General features: G+C 44.1%; 1 protein-coding gene across 4 annotated transcripts in view; it reads right to left on the reverse strand.

Moving 5' to 3' along the window:
* Positions 1-16112, reverse strand: part of LOC105487136 (CDK5 regulatory subunit associated protein 2) — a 191185-nt gene that overhangs the window by 133391 nt on the left and 41682 nt on the right. For all 4 annotated transcript variants that reach the window (XM_071078251.1, XM_011750442.2, XM_011750445.2 and 1 more), the window contains exons 7-11: positions 14368-14522; positions 8433-8595; positions 7200-7253; positions 6264-6383; positions 3486-3578 (exon numbers count right to left, since the gene is read on the reverse strand). In XM_071078251.1, coding sequence (XP_070934352.1) covers positions 3486-3578; positions 6264-6383; positions 7200-7253; positions 8433-8595; positions 14368-14522 — 585 coding nt within the window. The remainder of the gene's footprint in view (positions 1-3485; positions 3579-6263; positions 6384-7199; positions 7254-8432; positions 8596-14367; positions 14523-16112) is intronic.

The following is a 16112-nucleotide window of genomic DNA, read 5'->3' on the forward strand; positions in this document are numbered from 1 at the left end:
AGTTCCCCTGCACATGCTCTCTTGCCTGTGCCACGTAACATGTGTCTTTGCTCCTCCTTCGCCTTCCACCATGATTATGAGGCCTCCTCAGCTATATAGAGGAGTCCATTAAACCTCTTTTTCTTTGTAAATTCCCAGTCTCGGGTATGTCTTTATTAGCAGCATGAGAATGTACTAATACAGAGACTGTACTACTACTACTTGCTCTCTGCAAGAGCAGAGTCAAGGTTCAAATCCATGTCCCACTCCACATTCTTCCCAGTAAAAATGTTACCTCCATATAATGGACTATACTCAGTTGTTTAAAAAGATTGAGTAGCACAAAGCTAAACAGCACACACCCCCACACATAAACAAATGAATGCATGTCAATTGCTAAAAATCTGAATAAGGTCAAAGGACTGCACTAATGTCAATGTCCTGATATTACATCACAATTATGCAAGATGTTGCCTTTGGGAGAACTGGGTAGAGGGTACAAAGAATGTACATGTAAATCTACAATTATCTCAAAATAAAAATTAAAAAAGAAAAGACTTGGTAGGTCTGTATATACTGCCATGGCAAGAATGTTAAATTTTAAAAAATGGTCATGGAACAAAATACATATTATGATCCTATTTAATTTTTTAAAGTGTATATGTATATATGTACAAATATGCATTAGAGTCGAGGCACAGAGTCAAGGCAAGAGGTGAGTTTACTGATGATTTCTATCAACCTCTCACTACTACTTTAAGTATTTTATAAATTTCCTACAATGTGCATTTTTACTTTAATAGCTGGGAGGATACCGTTTCCAATTTGAAAGTTTTTTTTTAAATGAGTATGGAGGTAGCAGCAGCCAGCCCACACTATTACCTTCACAGTGATACCAGTGACTAGAATTCACACCTCTGTACTTCTGAACTTTGGCAATCACTTCAAGAGTTTAAATATCACCTGCTGCTGCTTCAGTGTCAGGCTTGATGCCAACCCTGTGAACGCTGGCTATTTAACTCATGCTGCAATTGGCTCAAATCATGATATCCCAAAAAGATCCCAATACATGAGGGAAAAAATGCATTTACATGTATCTGTGCACCATTCAAACTACGTATGCCTCACAATGAGAGAGCCAACATAGGTGTATTGTGTGCATTTACTCACACACAATCAGAGGAGTGGAAAGAACATAGGCTTTGAAGACAGACTTGAGTTCAAGTCCTGCAAAAACTCGCTGATTTGTAAATCTGCTACCTCCTTGGGCAAAGATTAAATGAGGGTTCTCTGAAGAGCCAACCTGACATGTATAACCTGAGGAGTTACAACAGTTCCTGATCTCTGTGGGCTGCAAGATAAGAAACCCGACCAATACTGTACATTGTAAGACCTCAAAACTCATTCTTAGAGTCTTTTGACTAAGACAGGGGTTATTAAGTTAAATGTATGTAATAAATCTGGGTAACATTTAAATTTATAAGATTCCTTTCTTTCCTTTAAGGCCCGTCATAACCAGTAAAATATCACAATGTTTATACCGCTCTCTCTGGCTATCAGCAGCCAACAGATTTTTTCCCAAGCAATGGGAAACATAATTTCCCTAAGAATTCAGCTTCTGAAGCTTGTTATTTTCTAGGCAAGGAAAAAGAGAAACAGTCTAAAGTGTAATCTTAGCTCCATTTCATCAACCACTGTCAAAATGGTGAGCGAAGGCAAGTCTGAGATTCCAAAAGCGAAGATTTGTCTATGTTCCTAGCGTACCATGATTTAAGCCAAATTACTTCAATTATTCTTACTGTGAATCAAAGCTCTGCAAAAGATAAGGCATGGGATATGAATTTTGGGAATCAGTCTTAAATCAGATTTAACTTCTAACTTCTACATTACAACCAAAAGCAACATCAGTGCAAGGGGTGGAAGGAGGAAGCTTTAGGCAGTATGGACTTACTTTGATGATGAAACTTTATTGATTTATTAAGTTATTAGTGATAGGTATAAGCTGTGTAGGAAAACTAGAAACATGAGAAGAAACATGTTAAAATAATTTAAAACATGAAATTAAAAATAGGAAGAAAGAGGGGCTGACCAGCAGGAGTCCTTGTAGTACAACATTGTGGGGACGGAGGGAGGAGAGAAAAGGCAGGTCAAAAACATCAAGGTCTGGAAAAGAGCAGCTGGGACCAAAGCAGCCAGGTAAGGGAGATATGGGATGACAGTAAAAGCACAGCCTTTGGAGTCAGATTGGCTCTGGAGTCAAATCCTAGCTCTATTACTTACCAGTTTTGGGACCCTGAGCAAGTTACTAGAAACTAACTTGGATTTCCTCAGCAGTTTAAAAAAAAAAAAAAAAAAAAAGGATATTAATCATACTTACTTCATAGAGCTGCTGTGCAAATAACTGAGATAATCTATGGAGCGCACTTAGCAGGCCTTGGCACATAGTATGTGTTCAATAAATGTCTCTTGCTATTATTAGCAATTACTACACTAAAATCTTGGCTCTGCCACTTGCTAACTGTGTGACAGTGAATAAGCTGCACACCCTCCTGAGTCTCAAAACCTCACAAATATGGTTGGGCGCAGTGGTTAACTCCTGTAATTCCAGCACTTTGGAAGGCCAAGGCAGGCGGATCACTTGAGGTTAGGAGTTCGCTACCAGCCTGGCCAACATGGTGAAACCCAGGCTCGAGTAAAAATACAAAAATTAGCCAGGCATGGTGGTGGGCTGTAATGCCAGCTACTCAGGATGCTGATGCAGGAAAACTGCCTGAACCCAGGAGGCAGAGGTTGCGGTGAGCAGAGATTGCGTCACTGCACTCAAGCCGCAGCGACAGAGAGAGACTCTGTTTTTTTTAAAAAAAAAAAAAGGGCCGGGCGAGGTGGCTCAAGCCTGTAATCCCAGCACTTTGGGAGGCCGAGATGGGCGGATCACGAGGTCAGGAGATCGAGACCATCCTGGCTAACATGGTGAAACCCCGTCTCTACTAAAAAAATACAAAAAACTAGCCAGGTGTGGTGGCGGGCGCCTGTAGTCCCAGCTACTCCAGAGGCTGAGGCAGGAGAATGGCCTAAACCCGGGAGGCGGAGCTTGCAGTGAGCTGAGATCCGGCCACTGCACTCCAGCCTGGGCGACAGAGTGATACACCTTCTCAAAAAAAAAAAAAAAAAAAGTACAAACACAAGAGGGATGATGATTACCTTCCCCATAGGGTGGTGAAGATTAAATGAGATAATCCACATATCTTGCATTATTACTTAGCACAGAGCACACTTAGCACTCCTAACTGTGGAGGTATTTATCATTACCATATTGAGGAGGGGGCTAGAAAATCTCCCAAATCTGGTAGAGAATTTCCCTTTAATTAGACTGAGCGAATTCTATCACTAAAGACCACCCACAGTTTTCCTTATTAAAATCTTCCAAGTTCTTTCAGCTGCAAAGTCCTCACCTCACCAGGGGTCAGGATCAAAGAGACAGCCACTTACGCCAAGTGAACACTTACCTGGAATTCCTGGGTCTGTGCTTTCTGCAGGGCCTCTCTGGCTTTAGCAAAGGCAGCACTGAGCTTTTCAATTTCAGAGTTAAGTTCTTCAACCTGGGGAAATATAACGAATACCAGCCAAGTATCTAACTGGGCTCTCCTCTCTGTACAGCCCACACGCTTTTCCTGCTCAATTGTGTCGTGCTTATAATCAAGGGCTTTGTAATCAGAAAAGATCCAAGTGGGATTTCCAGTTTAGCCGTTTACTAGCTGGATAACTTCAGGCAAGGTACTCAACATCTTGGAGACTCCATTTCCTCAACTGTAAAATGAGGGTATCACCACTCACCCAGCTATTGTGTTATTAGGGTTAAACGAGGTAATGTGCATTGGTGCTAACATAATGCCTTGGTCATACTGTTACTATTATTACTATCCCTATAAATGACCTGCCCAACAACCTAGCCTGGGTATTCCCCAAATTCCTCATCCTCCAGTGACTTTCTCCTACACCCCAGAGTTGGCCATGAACCACCGTGGCCACACCCTGGACTTTGCCAGCACCCAGAGCAGCTCCGACACCAGTGTCCTGACATACTTGAAGGCTTCTGGTCCCAGTTGGGCCTAGAACTCCCCAAAAGTGATACAATGTTGACTACTTTTGTGTGTGTGTGTGTGTGTGTGTGTGTGTGTGTGTGTGTGTGTGTGTGTGTTTGAGACAGGGTCTTGCTCTGTCACCTAGGCTAGAGTGCAGTGGCCAATCACAGCTCACTGCAGCCTCAACTTCCCGTACTCAAGCAAGCCTCCCACCTCAGCCTCCTAAGTAGCTGGGACCACAGGTGAACACCACCAAATCCAGCTACTTTTTTGTAGTTTTATTAGAGACACAGTCTCACCTTATTGCCCAGGCTGGTCTCAAATTCCTGGCCTCAAGCGATCCTAAAAGGCATAAGCCACCATGCCCACCAGGACTACTATTACTAGCAGGCAAATCTCTGCTGCACCTGACACTGGTGATCATTCAAACTGCTTAGCAACACCACCAGTTTCCTGGTCAGTTTCCTACTTCTGCAACCATTCCTTCTGTCTCCTTTGTGCGTTCCTCTCCCTATCCCTGAAATTCTGATGTCCTCTGCAGTCCCATCACCAATCTTCTTCTTTCCCATTCTATACTCTCCTTAGGTAAGTAGGTCAACTCTCAGAATCTTAACTCATACCTGTACACAAGGGATTCCTAGATTGACCTCTTTAGGATTGAGCACTCTCCAAACTTTAGGCATGCACATTATCTGCCTCCTGGACATCTCATCTGGATGGTGTACGGGCTCCTCAAAGTCAGCACTTTCTAAACAGATTCATCACATCTACCACTGTCCCAGATCTTGCTATCAACCTCCATTATCCACACTTTGAGCTGAGTCAATGGCACCACCATACCTCTAGTCATGCAAGCCAGACACCTGAAGTCATCCTTCACTATGCTTCTCTGAAGTCCTACATCTAATCCTCAAATTTTCCCAACCTTATTTCTAATTACTTCGAATCTTATTTCTTAAATAAGCCCCTTCCCGTCCATTCCTACTTGCTGTGGCCACTGCTCTAATTCTGCCTTTCTTGGCTCTCACCGAGGCTACTGGTCTCCCAGCCTCTATCCTCTCCCTCCTGCAATTCACTCTCCAGATAGAGCCAGAGACCTCTCCAAAATGAAAATGTGCTTAAGAGTTTTCAGTGGCCTTCAGTACCACTCAAGCAGCTCAGTATGATTAGTTTCCCCAACCCCCACTGGTTGGCCACTTGAAAAAGCTTCACCTTCTTCTCTCGCCTCCTTTAAGTTTTACACTTTGTGCTCTGACAACTCCAAACTGTCTGTGGTGCATATGGGGTCTCTCCTAACTAAACGCCTTGACCAGTGTTCTCCCCCTGTCTGCCTTCCTTCCCAACTAACTCCTACTGATCCTTTAAGATGCAGCTCAGGCACCTCCTCCTCTAAGCACTGCTCCACACACTGGACATCCACACCTAATCTGGATCAGGACCCCTTCCCTCTGCCTCCCCAGCTCCCTACACTTCCCTCAATCACAACCCTCATCACTCTTTCTTCCCCAATAACTTGCAAGCAGAGCTGGGTTTTCTTCTCTGTGTCTGTTCCTTGCATAGTTACTAGGACACAACAGATTGCCATAGTAAGGACAAGAAAACAGCACAGAACCATCAGCTACCACCTTGGATCACAAAGGCAACATTCAGGTAGCTCTTTAACCAACTCACAGTCATGGCTTTGCCTCCCAAAACTCCTTTATCTCACTCTTCTGTTATCCTTCAAAAGATTAGACCTGCATTGTCCAATGCGGCAGTCACTGGCCACATGTGGCTCTTGGCATGTGAAATGTGGTTAGATTGATTTGAGGGTGTGTTGTAAACATATCTAGACTTCAAACAGTTCTGAAAAAAAAGTGTTGACTATCTCATTACTTTTATTGATTACATGTTGAAATGATTATGTTTGGAAGGATAAATATATATAATTAAAATTAATTTCACTTGTTTCTTTTTACTTCTTTTAATGAGGCCACTATAAAGTTTTAAATCACATATGTAACTCATATTATATTTCTATTGAACAGCACTGGATTAGACACTCCAAAAGAATTCCCGGTTGACTAGAGGATTATTTCCCCACTTTCTATACTATCTCATCTCTCTTATAAACTTTTTATCTAAAGCTAAAAATTCAGGGTAGGACAGGCCAGTCATAGAAGCTAATAAAGAAAAATCTTACTTCAAATGTATCAGACATACCTTTTTTTCCTTTGATTTTAATGCCATGGTTAAACCCTGAATGGCTTTATCCCTCTTTAAACTATTTTTCTTCTCTGTAGCAATTTCTCTTTCCTTCTCTCTCAGGTCCTCCTCAAGTGCCTAAATTAGATTAGAAAAAGATTCACTAAGTTGATGTGTTCCAACCAAAATGCACTGTAAATATATCTTTAAGAGCACACTCAAATGCAGTTATTCTATCTTATTCCTGTCAACCTGTGATTAATGTTTCCAAGTGGAGCTGAACATAGTGGCATCAACTCCAAGTTACTGTGTTACCGCTCCCGGCAACAGGGCTGGGTGAAGGGAAGGGGATCAAATCAGTTAAGACGATGACAGCTATTCCTATGGGAAGGATTCCAATGCCTTCTGGAATTTGAATACAGTCACTCAGAGTCTTTGAAACCATACCAGGTTATTTGGGGGAAATAACAGATCATTAATTTCATTCCTTTTGATGGAGACTGAACTATACATTTATAGTCTGAGTTCATTTCTAAAGATAATCACCACCGCCTCCCTTCCGGGCTGTTGTGAGGATCAAACGGGATAATGGATGTGAAAGCACTTTCTAAGCTGGCAGGCACTCCACAAATGCCTCCTGCTGTGACAGAGGAACCATGGCACATGGGCAGGTCCAAATCTTCGCTCTACCTCTTCCTAGCTATGTGCTCTTAAGCAAGTGACCTCACCTCTCTGGGCCTCAGGTACCACATCTGTAAAATGGGAATGCCTACTTCACAGAGTTACTGCAAAGATTAAGAAACCCTTTCTAGAGTACCTTATGCTCGACTGTCATACAGTAGCATTCAATGAATGACAGCTACTGTGACACAGAATTATCTGTTGCACTCAATAAAACAAGAGGCAAGAATAGACTAAATCTTCAATACATTTTTTAAAACCATATCAACATACCTGGATCCTCTCTTCAAAGCTGTTTCTCTCCTTCTGATGCTCCATTTGTGCAGCCTAAGAAAAGGCATTAATTGGTGTCAAGAAGGCACTGCAATCCAACAGCTTCTCCAGAACAATGAGAATGAGCACGTCCTTGTCGCTTACTCACTTTCCCCCACTACTGTGGAACTCATTAAAACAAGTGTCCCCTCCCTCTCTCCGCCCCACCCAAAACCCCACCTGATTTGAATGAAGAAAAATGTGAAGACAACAACCTACCCTGGTTGATCACCAGCCCCACAGAGAGTAAACCACGGTGCTGCTGAACAAGATGAAGGCCTACTAGAGGGCCGTGCCGCGGAAGTGGGAAAGAGAGTTAAGAGGAGGGGCAGGAAACAACTGTGGATTACAGATGAAAATGAACTGGCAAGGCTACCGCATTCACTGCTGTGGTAGGAACACAGGCCCCGCTCCATGAAGAAACCAAGACTTTCTGTGAACAACCAGAACATCCCCAATGTGAATATACCACATGCAGCAGCTACTCTTGGTCCAACAAGAATGGAAGGCCTAGACTAAGACCTACCTCCACTTCCCTGGCCTGCCCAACCTCTTCAAAAGAGCTTGCTGGGGAGGCCGCCTAGGGCGGGGGCAGGAGTCCAGGGAGGCTTTGGGGTCAGCTACTAGTAACCCATCTCTTGGAACCTGGAAAAATGTAACAACTCCTCTGAGCCTGTTTCTAAACTTGACAAGGAGACCATGAGCACTACCTCGCCAGGTGGCTGGGAGGATTGAACGAGGTGGTATACTGAACCCCTCCCATGCTGCCAAGCCCGATACAAGTTAGTCCCCTTCCCACCCTACCTCTCAAGTTGCAGACCAAAGTTGGCCTCACACCTACTTCTAACCAAGAGGCAAGATGGAAAACAACGCACCACAACTGTATCCTAAGAAAACCCAAAGGATGAAAATAAAGTCCCCAGGTAACAACAAATCAACACATGGTAAAACAGAGGCAAGCAGGTAGGGGCTGGTTTTTTTTTAAGCAACTCTTTATAGGAACAGGAGGCTGAAAAGGAAAAAGAACGTCAGGGCCCCTGACAAAGGCAGTTTCTGCCCACTCCTCAGCTGACAATGGTCTCATATTTAGAAGCAGGCTGTGTATGAACCATGAGGCCTGAATGCACATTCCATCTCCCACAGAGGAGTCTGGTTGGCTAATTAAAGTCCCCTCTTCATGTCCCGTCGCCTCACCTCAGTTTCTCTCTCCTTTTCTTCCCTTGGAGCAGCACAAAGTCCTCGGAGCTCTCCAGATGACACATTCTCATCAGGAGATGCCATCTGAGATTTCTCCTCTTTAAGGCACTGAATTAAAGCTTCTTTGCTCTTCAAAGACAGCTTCAACTCCTCAATCAGTCTAAAAGAGAACAAAATTTAAATATTAATTCTAAGCTGTTCTCTTAGCTCAGTGGAGCAGGAGGAGGAAGGAAATGGGGCCAGATATCTTCAAAGTAGACATATACAATGGCTGAACATAAACAGAATCACATTTTGCAGGTAGGAGATGAAGCGCCAGAATTCGTGTGACATTAACTGGTCCCCTGCCTGCCTCCAGTCAATTCAACTCTGAGCTTCTAGACTCTAGCCAAGCTGTGATCCTATTCAAATACCTTCAACGGCCCCCACCAACAGCAGCGGACTACTAATTTTTTTGGCCAAGAAGTCCTCTCTCCAAAAGAAATGTCACTGAAACCTAAGCAAACAAAACCAATGAAGCCGAGCTGTTCAGGTGAGTGTGGAAAAAACGGAATGTCTTGCCAAGGCTTCTCAGGGCAAAGTTTAAAAACACTGACTTCCAAGATAAAGGTGAAACTCCTTTCCAGGCATTCCAGGTCCCAGGTCTTAGAGCCTACCAGATCAGAGGCCCCTGCCGACAGCTTCAGTCTCACAGGAAACCATCGCCCTCTCCATCTCCACTCAGTAGCCTCGCTTCCAGTTCTCTCCCAAAGCCAGACTGTTTCATGCCTCTACGCCTTTGCTCATGCTATTCCTCTAACTAAAAGGCCCTTTCCCACCCTACCCCCACCTCACCCCCACCTCTACCTGACAAACACCCATTCATCCTGCCAGAGCTAATTAAGCATCACCTCCCCTCCAGGAAGTTTTGCTACCTGCACCCCTAGTGCCCCCCTCAGGAACAGCTGAACATATCCCTCTCTGGGCTGTGTTATCAAATAACACAATATAATTACCAAATTATCCCATATCAACTGCCCCTTGGCCATGGCAAGTAATTCAATCTCTCTGAGCCTGTGCCTCCTCAGCTACAAAATAGGGGTGACTTGGGATTGTGGACCGGAGACAAACTATTTAAAACAATCTTGCACTGCTCCTGGAATATGGTGGAACTCAACAAATGACAGTTGCTACAATTATTACTTTTTTTTTTAACATGTAACAATTAGCATTTCCTCAGAAGACCCTCAGAATAGCCTTTCTGCAGCTAAGCCTAGAAAGCAACTTAGTTTGGTAGAAAGAACAAAGATTTTGCAGTCAGACAGAGCTGCCCTAGTGAAGCACAGCTTCCCAGGATGAAGGTAAAAAGGGAGACAAAGGTAACCGAAGTACCTAGCAATGCACTAGGACACAGGGTGCCAGGCAGCACCAGTGCAATACCCCAGAAAACCTGGAAAGAGGTGTAAGATTGCCCTCTAGGGGCTCAACTTTGAAATCATCACATAATCAATGAGAGAGGTAGTCACCAAACTATAAATACTTAAAATTGAAGCACTGTGTTGTATGTAATTTTACATCAATAAAACTGAATTTTTTTTTTTTTTTTTTTTAGTTACCTTAAAGCAAGTTCTAGATAGGGAATAGAAAAAGTAGGCAGGCCTGGTGGGGACTCCTGTGGCCAAGCTGGAGCACCAGGCCCATCTAAGGGGAGGGGTAGCCTCAATCCAGCAAGACGATACCCAGGGCTGCCAATCTCCTAGGTTTTAAAGAGAAGGTGGAAATCCAGACTTCTGCATGAAATTCAATTTTTTACATATTGGCAACTAATTCACACTTTAAAAAATACTGTAAGCCAAATAGAACATATCTGTTGGCATATTTGATCTGCAGGGCTTCCCAGTATTAACTGCCTTAAAGACACAGAGCAGCTCAAAGGCCAGATTGAAGGCAATAAAGTAGCTAAAGCATGCACCTTTAAAAAGGGTGGTGGGACCCCAGAAAGATATTGGCGGAGTCCATCCACCCACGTGAGGGGTCCCTGGGCCCTAAAGATTCAACACCTTGCCCTGCCCAACAGTGAGTCGATCTGTGTCGCAGATCTAGATCCATCTCATGAGGGCAAAACCAAGGACTCTGGCTCCGGTTCTCTGCTAACCACTTGACCTTGACTTAGCTTCCTAGGCAGGCCTGCCTTCAGGGAGGGAACATACTGATCCTACAACCAGGAGAATTTCACCACAAAAAGGGCCACAACCTGAGCAAAAATCCAGAGCTGGCATCCGACTGCTGCACTGGTCTCTGGGAGTGCGCCTGGGACACAGCTATCCCCGAGAGACAGTTGCATTCACAGGACTGACACATTGGGTTTCGGTGCCTGTCCAGCCAGACCTCTGGGAAATCCCAGGAAGATGCAGCCTTCAGCAAAGCCCTGATCCGACATCCATGGAGACTCCACCACCTAGAACACAGTAAGTACTTGATACACGTTAACCCTTCCCAAAGTCCCCTTTCCAAAAAAGATGAAGAATCAAGCTTCTGTGGCACATGCTAAGAGGACCACTCTCCTCTAGGATCACCTTAAAATGTGCCAGGCTCTGTACCTTTATGTGCTGTTCTCTCTGCTTGGCAAAGCGTCCTCACCCAACTCCCAGGACTCCTTGTCTGACAAGCCCTCCCCATCCCATGCCCAGGCAGAGCTGATCACACCTTGCTTTTGTCACAGCACAGAACCCTGGGCTCACCTTTATCACAGCATCCATCACGACATATATTTTTTTAACATCTGGCCCCTCCCACACTGAGAGCACCACAGAAGCAGGAGAACGTTCAGCCCTGCATTCCCAGCACGCATTCCCAAGGCCACACTCAGTGGTTGGTTAAGGAATGAATCTATACTTCCTTTAACTCAAGCTTTAATCCATACACCCAACCACATCCTAGACTCCACTCACTGAGGCTCACAGGCCCTCAAACCCAACACATGCCAACTGAAGGTATCATCTTCCCTCTCCCTCCACCCGAAAACATTTCTTCTTTTTCTTTTCCCCCCAACAAAATTCAATAAACTGTACCACCCCACAGCTGTTCATGCTCAAAACCTGGGCAAGGGCCAGGCGCAGTGGCTCATGCCTATAATCCCAGCACTTTGGGAGGCTGGCAAATTACCTGAGGTCAGGAGTTCAGGACCAGCCTGGCCAACATAGTGAAACCCTGTCTCCACTAAAAATACAAAAATTAGCCAGGCTTTTTTGGTGGCGGGCAACTGTAATCCCAGCTGCTCGGGAGGCTGAGGTAAGAGAATCACCTGAACCTGGGAAGCAGAGGTTGCAGTGAGCCGAGATCACACCACTGCACTCCAGCCTGGAGGACAGAGTTAAGACTCCATCTTAAAAAACAAAACAAAACAACAAAAAAAACACCTGGGCAAGGGTGTGTCACTGTAGCCGTTCCCTTCATCCCCCAAATCCAATCAGTCACCAAGTCCTTCAAGCCCATCATGTCTACCCTACCTTCTAGCCTGTTTTCCTCCATTCCCAGCTCTGTCACGTCCACCTTGATCACCATCAGCTCTTTCCTGGATTTCTGCATCAGCCTGAGAACTAGTCTTCTACCCAGCCCCAGCACCAATCCATTCCCTAAGGGCAGCCAGAAAGACCTTTCTAAATTTAAATCTGATCTTGTCATTCCCCGAAGCCCCACCTTGAACTCTTCGGTGGCTTCTTGTATGCCTTTAGGATAAAACTCAAATTCTTCAATAAGGTCCATGTCACCCCCCAGCTTCCCTCTCCTCACCTCTTCCCCACTCCTTTCCAGAACACAGCACTCAGGCCAGGCTATGCACCCTCCTGTGCCTGGATCCTGCCGTGTTCCTTCTTACCTCAGGACTTTCAGTTGCACTGTTCCGTTACTTCCCTTTCTTTGTCTAAGTAGTTCTTCCTCATCCCAGTACTTCTCCCAGGAAACTTTTCCTAATCCCTCTAAACTGAATTCGATAAAATATGTTAACCCAGCATTGATCCTACTTAGCCCTTATCATCTTGCTCCTCCCTCCACCCCTCCCACCCTGCTGGATGATAAGCTTCAACTCAAACAATGAGATTCCTGGGGAGAGGAACCCAGGCTGTATTACTCCCTCTTACATTCTCATCACCACTGTGCTGAGTGGAAGATGCTCAGGAAATATTTGTCGAACAAAAGGCATAAAGATCCAATAGAACCAATGAACTGACTACTCAGCATCTGTCAGGCCCCTCAGAGGGCCTTTTCTATTCACTCTGTCCCAGGACCTCTTTTCAAACCTATCCCAAACCCTCTCCTTCCCCTTCACAGGCGCCAGGAATTCTGCCAGTCGTTTCTTCTTTGGTGGCTGCTCACAAATTCTATTCCCTGGGTCCCCTACTCCCAGTTTAACTGCTCCAGACCTGTAGCTCCCCAAGGAAGACAAACCCATAAGCCTTCTAAGGGCTTCACTGCTGATGGGTTGGCAGAGATACAAGGGAACACAGAAATAGTTCTGTGGAATTCTCAGTCTAGTGGCTCCATGGGTGGTGCCTGGAAAGGGCAGTAGTCTGGGGGGAGGCTCAGTAGGAGGGCACATCCCAGGGAAGTTTCTCTTCCTTGCCATGAAGTCAAGAAAAACACAAGGTCTCAAATGGGTAAACTGAGATGATACATATTCACTCCACTAAGGTCCATGGGGAACCCAGTTTCCTCACTCACCCTGAAATTATTAATCATAAAACTTTCATTTTCCAGATCAAAGCTAAGAAAAGATCGCAGAGCACCAAATAAATGCTCGCACCTCCAAATGCTGAAGCTAGGGCACTTACATGGAGGCATGGGCTCTCCCTCTGGGTCTATTTACTTCTCTTTTACAGATAATCCCATCCCAAGGATTAGGATTTGCTCATCTGATTTTCCAAGCAGCAGACTCCAATCTCCACAGGTAGTACCAAGGCAGAAGTAAAAGCAGACAACAGTTGAGAAACCAGGCAGTTAGGCCAAGCACCTAAACAACACAGTAGTGTTCGTCAATGCAGGGGGCAGGCACCAAATGACCAAGAAAAAGGAGCCAGTCAGTATCCTCTGAAACAGATCATTTGCTTTAGAACAATTTCTATCAAATTCCAAGCTCGGCTCTTCAACAGATAGGTCACAGGTTAGCCAGCAGTTGGACTTAGATTTAGTTAACCTTCCACTTAGTGACTGCCAAAATAAGGCAAGAGTATCAAAATGTAAGGTTTATGGTAAGCAATAAAATCAGCTTTCTCCTGACAAGTTTTTACCAAAAGTTTGGTTGCAAAATACGATGGGCACAAAGGATTGCCTAAAGGCCATATCAACTATCCAATAGACTAGAAGGCATCCATTTTATCATGGATCATCAAAGAGCTCTGTATTTGGTCAACATGGTTTTATTTTTCACACCTTGCCCTGTACTAATTTGTGCCTTGGGCTGCATTAAAAGATATGATGGAAAATAAGTCACATGGAATTCACTGGTATTTCTTGTGGGGGCAGTCACTCGCTGTTCACTTTCGGAAGAACCACAAGAGAAATTTCCTCTGATTGTGCCAAGTAAAACCGGACTTCTCCTGAGTTACTAGCTTGTTTTACCTCATTTGCAATGTGAATCTTGTCTCCACCCTTTTTCCTTTGACTTCCAGGAAGCTTACGGGCAAAATCAAATGCTAACTTTAGTATCTGAGTAGAACTTTTCAGCATGAATGTCTATCAGTAGACTATCTCTGACCTCATATGACTATGCTATTCCTTTTCTCTTCCTCCTGATTTTCTCCGTAGTTTTCTTTCTATCTATCTGTGTTGGACTTGTTCCCGTTAGTCACTCAAGTCCTGTGGGAAACACGGGGAGAAGGGAGGGATAAAAGGGAAGAAAAGGGAACATGCTGCCAGATAATGTGATGTCAGGGTATGACAGGGACAAGAGCCAGACCTGTCTTTCTCATCCAGGACCAGAGCCATTGCCAAGTCCCCCTTGTGCATCTTCTTCATCTCTGAAAGCTTGCTTTCCAAACTCAACCGAAGAGCCTTCTCCGTTTCTGTCCCTGCAAAGGCCTTTTCCAGTTCTGCTTGGGCGGCTTTCACATCCTAGAGTTAAATTAAATGCATTTGATGCAATTTTTCAAGACAATTGGGAACATTTTGAAAGGAAATTGGATTAAAATATAAATATTTATGACTTTTTCTCCAGCATATTTCCCCTCCCTGAATTGTACTATACATGGAGAGAATCGGTAATAAATACACTTGCCAGCCATTTTTCCCTCTTGTATCCTGAAGCGTAATAGGCATTTCCAATGGAAAAGACTCAACTCTGTAAGAACTGTATTTTTCGTTTTGAAAAATCAGATCAATATTTACAGCTTCAAGAAGAACAAGGAGAAATGCTCCTCTCAATACTAAACATACATAAATTCCAAAGAGTCACCATAATTTCCATACAAATTCATCCCACACACCCCCACCGCCCTATTTTTTTAAGATAATGACTGAACAATTCTAAAGTACATTTTCTATATCTCCAAGGTGATTTAGGTGGTACAAAAAAAAAACAACTGTATGTTCTTCCCAAGAGGTCAGAGAAGCCAATGAGGAAATTATGTAAATCATGCAGGCAGTGTCTGTGTTAGGGAAAAAGGCTCTGGTGTTCATGAAAGTGACCTGGGAGTAGATATGAATCTCTAACTACTCACACCAACTGCCTCCAATTACATCACAAAGATAAACACCAAAGATAATTGGGTTCAAAAACCAGCTCTCCCACATACTTGCTGTGTGATCTCAGGTAGTTGTTAAACCTCTCCGAGCCTGAGCTTCCCAATCGATAAAATAGGGATAACCACCGTCCCATCAAAGAGCTGTCGTGAGTCACTGTCAAACGCTTGTTCCATCACAGGAAGCTCAGAAAAAAATGTTGGCTCCCTCCTCCCTGCCCTTGCCCTCCACAGTGCCGCCCCCACCACTATCTCCCCACGGGGCTTCCTGTCACTCTCAATGAAAGCTGAAAAAAATCATGTATCATATTCTTAGACAACAACAAAGCCCGTTATTTACTAAATGCCAGGCTCTGAGCAAGGAGCTTCATTCGTATTATCTCCCATCTGCATCCAACCCTAAAAAGCTATATCCCGAGACAGTAGAGTATAGCAGTTTAGAATGCAGGTCTGAAGCCAGACTACCTGATATTTACTGCCTGTGTGCCCCTAAGCAAGTGACTTAGCCACTCTGTGCCTGTTTCATCATCTGTTTAAAACAAAAAAGAAAGAAAGAAAAAGGATGACAGAAGTATTCACCTCACAGAGGTTTACTGAAAAGATTACCTTCATGTCTATAAAGAGCTTAGGAGGATGTCTCACACAATGAAATGGTAAGCCCACAATAAATTGTTAATACTACAGTTATTATTACAATTACTGCTGCAAACCAGGTATCACTGTCCTTATTTTACAGATGATGAAGCAGAGGCTCAGAGTAAGCAAATACCTTATCCTAGGTGATAAGGCTAGTAAGTGACAGAGCAGAGATTTGTCACCCCAACACACGGGAAAGCACTTACAGGGAAAAACAAATGACCCAGTAAGTTAGATCTCATAATTACACTTTAGCTAAAATTCAGAATTTGTGATCAGGAGAACCTTCTTGTGGTTCTAGTTCTACCAATTCTGACCTATACTAAGT

This window comes from Macaca nemestrina, chromosome 14 (assembly GCF_043159975.1).
Source record: "Macaca nemestrina isolate mMacNem1 chromosome 14, mMacNem.hap1, whole genome shotgun sequence".
NCBI lineage: Eukaryota > Metazoa > Chordata > Mammalia > Primates > Cercopithecidae > Macaca > Macaca nemestrina.